Raw genomic sequence first — 8,655 nt, forward strand, 5'->3', positions numbered from 1 at the left:
CAAGGAATTGGAATAAATGAAAGGAATGAAACCTCAAGGATATCCACTTTAATATCTTTGAAAACAAAGAGGCAGCACAATTGTCCAATTCCAAATGCCACAGTACAGAAAGGGAAAGGCTAAATTTCAGTAGGAATATTGTGAGAAGCCCCATTTCAAAACCTAGCAATGAAGAATACTCTCCCATACTGAATTTTTAAGAGAACCCTCCACTCTTCCAGAATCCAGAGGAAAAACAGAAGTTGAATAGTGAGACACTTTTGCAGGAGTGTTGAAACAAACAAGAAAAATTTTTTATTTTGAAAATACAGTCTTTAAAGATAAAATTGGCTTCCATTTTCCATATCTAGATGCATCCAACAAGATACAAAAACAAAACAACAAAACAAAGACCTATGACACTATGTACAAAGCTCTAAAATGAGCTGTGAATATCTACACGAAACTAGCATATGCTCTTGGTGAATGGGCTGTGGTGGTGTGGCTTTCTATAGCTCTCAGTCCTCGGGGAAAACAGTTAGTTTTCCCCGGAACTGCAGGTGCGGCTGGCTGCAGCCAGGGAAGAGGTGGGGTCAGTGAGGGTTGGGGTGGGACCCTTGGGTGGGAGGCGTGGAGAGGAGTCTAGGGAGGGGAGCAGCGGCAGCAAGGGACAGATCCTGGGCTTCTCTAGAAGTCCTGCCGTGGGGTGTGAGTCAGGCTGTGCCGCCGCAGATCACAGTTTCGCCTGAACACTTTGCCACACTGCTCGCAGCTGTAGGGCTTGATGTCTGTATGGGTGAGAAGGTGAGTTTTCAGATTACTTCTCTGATTAAAGGTTCTTCCACATGTGGGGCATTTGTGTGGAGATTCCTGTTCAGATGTGAAGCAAGCAAAGGATTAATCCTTCACACCACTACTGCACCCTTCTCAATAGTTTCTGTCTTATCCGTATCACAATCCTTAACATAACAAGCACAGAACAACAAAAGAGGAGACTTGCAGGAACAGATCTGTGTTCCTAATCCTCCAATCAAGAAAACACATGCGCAGGCACATATAGAGGCCTGATGACACTGATAACTGGTAGCAGACCTGCGACCACCTCACTGGGCTTTGTGATTTTCAGCTTTACACATTTCATCACCATGTCATAGGCAGGAAAAGGGGGAAGGAAAATCTCTAATCCTCTCTTAAGGAACGACATTCTCCTGGGTAACAAGGTTCCTCTTTGCTGGAAAATTAAGCTATTCCTCAAGTTCTGCAAGCTATGAAGTATGAGGCCCCTGGGAAAGAGAGCGTATGAGATTTCATCATGCCTCTATTATCAAAATTACCTTTATTTCCTCCCAAACATGAAAGCTTTAATGCAGGCAGATCAGATGAAAAAAATAATAATTCTAAAATTAGAATTTACTATAAGCAGAGCAGCCTGTTCTTTAAGAAAACATAAAATGTTTTATGTTAATAAGATTATTATGTATTAAAAAATCAAGGGTGCTGCTTTTCCTCATCTAGAGAACGAATCTAAATATAACCATTTAGAAGACTGATCCTGCCATTGAATACCTTCTATAAAGCAATAATGATTAAACAAATCAGTCACTGTTTTTAAGCAAGAAAACAAACTTACCTGCATATGTAAAGTTTTGTGAACTGCTAGAGTTCTGGACTGACAAAATCCTTTTCCACATTCCTGACATTTGAAGGGTTTTTCTTTGGAATGGATATACCTGAAAATCAATATAAGGGTTCATGAAATGTATCGCTCCCATGGTAAGGAGTGTCTTTTGGTAATTACTTAAACGAAGTAGTGGAGAGACAAAAGAAACAGAATTTCTATGATTTATGTTTTTAGAATTTTTTTCTGTGTAATTCTGTTTATGGTTAACCTCAGCTAACAGGCTCTTCCAAACATTCACGGGCGGCTGGCTTTATCTACACTTGATCGCCCTCTCTGGCATATTCTCCAGCTCAAAACCGTGCTGAATGAGCCTTCTTGGCTTCCAGGTTTTATCTGGGCTTTAAACTGGCCAAATCAGGATGCACGGCAAGGCCGAGTTCAGGGGACTGCTCTTTGAGGAGCCCTTCACAGCTTCAGAGGGTGGGTACTGAAGTCCACCTCGGGACACAGCAGCCAGATTCCGGAGAAGGTCCCTCTACACCCGCTCCTAGCACGTTTTCACTCGAGGAGAAGTCTTGCTTACAGTATTTCTTCAATTTGTTTGTTATTGCAGAATTTAAGGAGGGGAGGTGGGATCTGTTTCTAAATTCAGTGACCTCCAGACCCGGCAAACACAGCTTGGTAGGGTCTCGGGAGCAGCACCTTGAGGGATGGAAGAGGCGGAGGGAGCAAACCCTGCAAAGGTAGCCTATAAGATCCAGAAAGAGTCCTGGGCATCCGGCACTGGCACCCTATCTTGGGAAGGACTCTGGGGCACCTCAACTTTTCCTGCTCCCTCTACCCCCGCCCCTGAGACAGTCTAGGAAGAAAGATGTTCACCGTTCCCAAGGCTAACCCACAAGACTTTCCTGCCCGCTTCGAGCCAGGCTCTCCTTCATTCCAAACAACAACGCAGCAGGGACTGCTGGGGAAGACGTAAACGTTGGGGTTTGTTAGGGGTTAGCTGAAGCCAGCCAGGGAGGCCCTCGGAGGACCTCGGGGGTACCGTCTAGATCAGCAAACTTGTGCTACTTGGAATATTTATTTGGTGCCATGAAGAAACTCTCCTTCGCTCTCCCTCCAACCTCCTGCCCGACCTCACCTATGATCCCGCAGGTGATCTTGCCTCCGGAAGGCCTTGTGGCAGATGTCACAAGTATACGGCCTCTCGTCTGTGTGGGTCCTCTCGTGGATGAGCAAATTGTAGGATTTGGTAAAGTGTCTGCCGCAGAACTTGCAGATAAACTCCTTCTTCGTTTTGGAGGGCAGCCTCCCTCGGGAGGGCTTTCTGTCCGGAGTCAATTTGCTAAGGCCCGAAATGGGGCTCCCCAGCCCCGGGCTCAGCTTGGTCAGATCTCCAATTTTCGGGGGATCCTCTTGCGTGGCGGCCACGGCCAAGTTGGCAAAGTCAAAACGGGGCCGGTCCTTGTGCAGGGCTGGGAGGACGTGGGCAATGGCCCCCTGCTTGGGGTGGAATAGGTGAGTGGTAAAAGGCAGAGCAGGAAAGGGGAAGCGCGCGTCCACGAGGCCCTGCGCCGCCGCCATCTCGGTGATGGTGGAGCGGGTGATCTCGTGCACGTTGGGGTACCCCAGCGTCCAGTGGTTCATGTGCATGGTCTGCACTGCGCTGAGCCCGTACAGGCCCTGCAGGTGGTCCACTGCTGCGGGGAAGGTATTCACGGCCTGCAGGAAGGAGTAATTGGTGAGCTGCAGCGAAGGGTGGAGGGGGATGGGCGCCGGCAGGGCCTTGCTCCCCATTTTCCGGGATGCTGGGGGGCGGAAGGAGCCGCCCCTTTCTTCCAGGACTCAGAGGTGGGTGGGCGTACAGCTCCGACGAAAACCCAGAGAGACAACAGCTCGCCGAGAAAGCCCTAAAGATGGCAGGGGTAGAGAGGGAAAGACTGTGACTCTCGCCTGCCCTTGGGCACCCGCACCGGTTTCTTAGCTTTCTTCTAAACCATCCCCAGCTCCCCATCTAGGACTCTCAGAAGGAGCCCTCAGGAGGCGGCTTGTGCTTGTGCGGCGAGTCCACACTCGCTCCGAGATGGGTCCCCAAGCTCAGGCCGAAAGTAGCCCTCTTGGACGATCCCCCCCCAAACACACACAAGAGGTCGGATCCCGGGCACCTGGGGCGCACAGCTGCATCTGCAGAGGTCCACTCAGCAAGCCCACCCACCTCACCATCCTGGGAAGCCCAGCCGACAACTTCAACTAAGATGGCCCAGCCTCGGTCGCCTGTGGCCTCCCAACTCCCTGGGGACGCCAGGTTGGGGGACCGACCCCCAGCTCCAGGCTGGCTTGGCCTGGGTGAGGTGCCTTCCTATGCTTAACCTGACAAGTCACGGGGTATTCGGGAGCCCAGGGGACATGCTGTGTCCTCCTGGACTGGGGGCCTCGGAGCGCCCGGCTTCGCCCTGAGTGGACTTCAGAGGGTTTTCCTTTTCCTTCCTCTGCCTCAGTCCCATTTATCAGCAGTGACGGCCGCAGGAAAGAAAAGTGACACCTCGAGGCTGCATTCGGCCTGAAATCACCCCTCCTCCTTCCCAGGGGCTGCCTCCCCTCCCACCCCTCCCTAAGATCCCTTCCAGATGGTTCCGACTCCTGGGGGTGGGGGGGGTGGGGAACGCCCCTGATGCCGGAACCCCTTTTCCCCGGACTGAATGCCAAGCTTTGGGAGGCCCGAGCGGCTTCCCGGTCTAGTATAAGCAGCGGCCCCTACGCCCAGCGAGACCAGGAAAGGAGATCAAAGGACAGGGTGCCTAGGGAGGCAAAGAAAGCAGCTGCGGGAGCCCGGCCGCAGGCTGAGTACAGCTCGGCCCAGCCGGCCTGGGGTTCCTGCCACTAGGAGGGCTGGTCTTGAAGTCTGCGGCCTGGCCTAATCAAGGCTATCCCTGCTCTCTGGGCCCCCAGAGCCAACTCAGAAGTAGGACTACACACCCGGATACCAGGAGCACCTCACCTGATATCACAGGGGCCCATGTCTCCCACTGCCAGCCCCTTGGGAGAAGCAGGTTTCGCCTAAACCCTGGGCATTGGTCTTCCTTCCCAGGTGCGGGACTCAGTTAAGCAGGCTCGGCACTCTGGTAAGTCTGCACCACCAACCGCGTCGCCCTTTGGGGCGTTTGAACCCAACCCGAAGCCTTCTGTGCTCTCCACCCCTTTCTGCCCCGAGTGTTCTTCTCCAGAGCAGTGTGAAGCCAGTGGGTGCCTGCGACTCTGAGAGCAGGCTCAGGGGGCTGCGCTAAAGATACAGCGCCCTGCCAAGGCAGACTCTGGCGGCCTCCTTGGGACCCACACTTTGCTCCTCTGTTTGGAACGACTGGGAGACAGAGATTTATTAACAGACCTCTTCTGCCTTGTGGTATGAGGTCTGGGAGTTCAGGCTAGGAGTTAACAAGAGGTGTGCGACAGTCAGAGGGTCTTAGTCAGACCATTCAACCGAAACCTTAAACTCCCATTAGTAATAAACTTTCCCACCACAAATCACTTTGCACTCTTGTTCAGGGGCAACGCTCAAGCCTTCTCCTAGGGAGTTAGGAAAAAAAAAAAAAGGATTCCACTAGCATCCTTGGTAACATATCTGATTATTTCCCCTTCGATTAAAAATATGATAAATTTCACCTTTATTTCCTTCTCCTTGGGTAATGAGGATTTTCCAGAGATTCAAAATATTTTCCCCCTGGTGTTGAAAAGCAGCCTTTCCTCATACAGAGGAAACCAAAATTATTATTTGGGTGTATTCCCAGACTAGATTTCTTAGAAATAAATACAGGAGGCAAAGCACAACTCCTACCACGGCTCAGAGGTGAGGGAGCAAAGGGGTATTGTTGACTGAACGACTGAGAGGATCTGCAATTTGAATTCCAAAAGCAAAAGTGAATTTTGCCCTAAAGGCTACAATGTTAATTCTATTGGCAGAAAAGCTGAGTGTCATCCACCCCTTTTTTTCTGAACAGTTTATGTTGTAGAAATTAGTGACTATTACAATTCAGCTTCATGTTGGCCCAAAAGTGCTACTTCAGAGTACATGTTGGTTTTAATTTGCAGTTAGTTGCTTCAGTGGAAGAGCAAGGGATTAGAGCCTTCTGAAATCCCTCTACAGGCAGAACCCTCAGATCCAGCAGGCAATAAATAATTAGGATGTGTGGATATGCACACTCCTTTCAAATTGCTGAGAATGTATGCCAAAGTGTGGTTTAAGTCAATGCAGAGATCTAAAGTACTTTCGTTTTGACTAGAACTGAGCTATGTATATCAACGATCAACGTCATAGTCCACTGTCATTCTCTACCGTCCTGTTTCAGACCACTGGTTACTTTTAATTTTGCAAGGAGTTAAAGTTAAACCGTGAAAAGACATAAACAAGTAGTTGAACTGAGGCTATTTTTCTTCCACCAGTCTTCTTCATGGGAACTTCCAGGCATGTGTGCGACTTTTGCAAAAATTTAGTTCAATGTCAACATGAGAGATCTGTACGTACTAATTTCAGTTAGGTGAAGCTTTCACAACATTGTTGAAGAGAAGGTACATGGTAATTTGGTAGTCTCACTCTGCTAACAGAGTTATTACACCAAAATACCTACAAATAATACAGTCAAGGGTCAGCTGCAAAAAGGTGTGCATTGGTATATGAGAAAAATGAGGGATGGATGGATAGGCTCACTGAATTTCAAGCCAATCCACTACAGAATTATACGTAAATCAGAAAGCTAAAGTCAAAGATCTCAGAACATTAAAAAGAAAAAGAAAAAGAAAAAAACAAATCAAAACAAAACAAAAAACCAGACTGGATCAGGTGAATAGGAGATAAACCGCCAGAAAGTTCCTACCCCTTCGAAGCGCCTCTGCCTTCTCAAGGAGTTAATTAAATTAAGATGCCTTCCGCATAATCTGGGTTGTTTCTCTCCACTCCCTCGCTCCCCCCGTGTAAGTAATTTTCTTGTTCTGCCCCTGACTGCAGTAGGTTTAGCAGAGAAAGTAGCTGTCTGCTCCGTTTGGCTCCAGGAAAAGCCAGCCCTCTTTTGTTCTCTAACAGGTAGGGAGACAGATCTGCGCTCCCTTCACAAACATCTTTATCTCCCTCCTCCTACCTATCACAGCAACCCCTGTCTCAGTTATTTCTCAAAAATCCAAGCGCTAAAGCCCTAGGGAAGTTTGCTTTCTGTGCTCTCTACCACGACTGGAAGGTGGGAAGAAAATCAAAAGGCCGGCACAAGTTTGGAGAATCACTTAGAACTGAACTATTTCCCTCCTGAATCGCGCCTTCACCGGGGCGGGCGCGCTGAGTCTCCCGGCTCTCCTCGCTGCGCTGCCGCAGCTGCCTCAGCTCAGGTCAAGCCTGGCTTTCTAGGGCAGGGGCAGAGGCCTTATGGGACTGTGGGGTTAGATTTCAACGTAGGTCGATCAGCTTGCGGGAGAAGCCTTGCTGAATGCTTAGATCTGCTATTCCAAAACAGAACTAAGAAACAATATAGAAAAGTGTGTGTGTGTGTGTGTGTGTGTGTGTGTGTGTGTGTGTGTGTGTATCGTTGGTTGTTAAGTGGGAGTCTCATGCCGGGGATCCAAGAAGTGAGAAGCACCAGGCCCGGGATTGCATCCGTGTGAGCTGATGCACAGTATCTGAATTTGTGGCTCCCCAGACTGAGAAAGTGAGAGCCTTCTGTACCCCCAAACCCTCGGGGCGGCTATAGCCCCTTCCCTGAGCGGACACTCACCTCCGGCAGAAAGGTCTGCCTGGGCAGCGCGGCTCAGACTAAATTCAGGCAGCAGGGCGCACAGCTTGGAGAGGTCAACTGATCCACGCTGGGCAAACTTCTTCGGCGCGGAGTCCCGGCAGCCGCGGACATGATCTGGAGGACCGTGAGGAGGGAAAGCGAGAACAGATCTTCGTTTTCGTCAGTCTCTGGGCGCGGAATGTGTAAGAACCCAGAGCGCCTGGAGCTGGCGCTCAGCGCTCGCCCAGGATCCCGCGCCCTAGCGAGCCTCTCGAGGCGGACTTCAGCTGAAGTCGGAGCCCGCAACCTCGCAGGGCCATCACCCTCCAGCAGCAGCAGCGAGCGCGCCGAGTTCCGTCCCCGCTCGCGTCCCTCCCCAGGCTGCCGGGGGCCTCGAGACCAGGGCTTTAGTAGCTGCCCCGCCTCCCCTCCGGGCGGTCGTCCCGCGCCGCGCAGGGCCCAATGCTCCCTGGCTCCGCCTCTGCGCCCGGCGCCGGCTAATGGTCCACTCTGTTTACTTGTGTTTGGATAGCAACTGAGTCTTAAAGGCACAGGTTTGCTGAAGGTTTCCTTGTTACAGAGAGTGAGACCAAGGTGACTCCATTCAAAACTCCAACACAAAGACAACACCCACCCCCTTCTTTCTCAGTGCTACTTTTGTGTATACTGTTAAAAACTCAACAGCTGGTTTGCTGCTTTTCCAAGATTCTGAGGGGAAGCCCAAAGGGCATTTGTAGTTTTACTTGGTGAGCTCCCCGGATTAGTTTCCACATCTTAACACGTTTAACACAACTCTCTTCTTCAAAAGGTAAAGCTAGTCAGGACTGGATTATATTCTCCAGCACATGTCACCCTTTGCCCAATTTTAAATAGTTTCATACATACTTCTGGTCAATTATGACTGTATGTGTAATCTGCTTTCGTCTGCTGTTTTCAAAGCGAAGTTTGTTTATAGAGGTGACAATTGACTAATTTCGTAATTACTGAAAAGACATGTGGAATGTTCCAGGAGAAATTTCTTCCAATATCTAAGCTTTAATCAGCTAATGTACATTTCATAAGCAGTTAACCAACTTGGTTAAAGGAGTGGGCATCTGCAACCTATTGGCAAACAATAAAAAAATCCATCTGGAATGGGTGAAGAACAATCCTTTTAAAAATTTGGAAAAATACTATTCTGGCTTCTCAAAACATGTATTATCTTTATTCTCAGCAAAAAAATTGACTTCGCTGTCCAGTCGCCAGGAAGATTAATCGAATTTGAAGCGCAGTGGTACATTTTTCAAGTTCTTTTAAAGGTTG

At 49.4% G+C, this 8,655-nt stretch overlaps 1 protein-coding gene across 2 annotated transcripts; it reads right to left on the reverse strand.

Annotated features, from left to right (window-relative positions):
• Window positions 1-271: 271 nt before the first annotated feature.
• Window positions 272-7,749, reverse strand: Osr2 (odd-skipped related transciption factor 2). Of its 2 annotated transcripts, none has more exons than XM_010619565.3 (4): window positions 7,354-7,749; window positions 2,742-3,510; window positions 1,610-1,709; window positions 272-767 (listed from the first exon to the last, which is right to left on the reverse strand). In XM_010619565.3, exons 2-4 carry the CDS (start codon window positions 3,395-3,397, stop codon window positions 693-695), a joined length of 831 nt encoding a protein of 276 aa, XP_010617867.1. In that variant the 5' UTR covers window positions 3,398-3,510; window positions 7,354-7,749; the 3' UTR covers window positions 272-692. The 2 variants fall into 2 exon arrangements, with proteins under 2 accessions (XP_010617867.1, XP_010617866.1); XM_010619564.3 differs by having other exon boundaries at window positions 272-849.
• Between the last annotated feature and the right edge of the window lie 906 nt (window positions 7,750-8,655).

This window comes from Fukomys damarensis, unplaced genomic scaffold, assembly GCF_012274545.1.
Source record: "Fukomys damarensis isolate Sample0158 unplaced genomic scaffold, DMR_v1.0_HiC HiC_scaffold_5, whole genome shotgun sequence".
NCBI classification, from domain to species: Eukaryota; Metazoa; Chordata; class Mammalia; order Rodentia; family Bathyergidae; genus Fukomys; species Fukomys damarensis.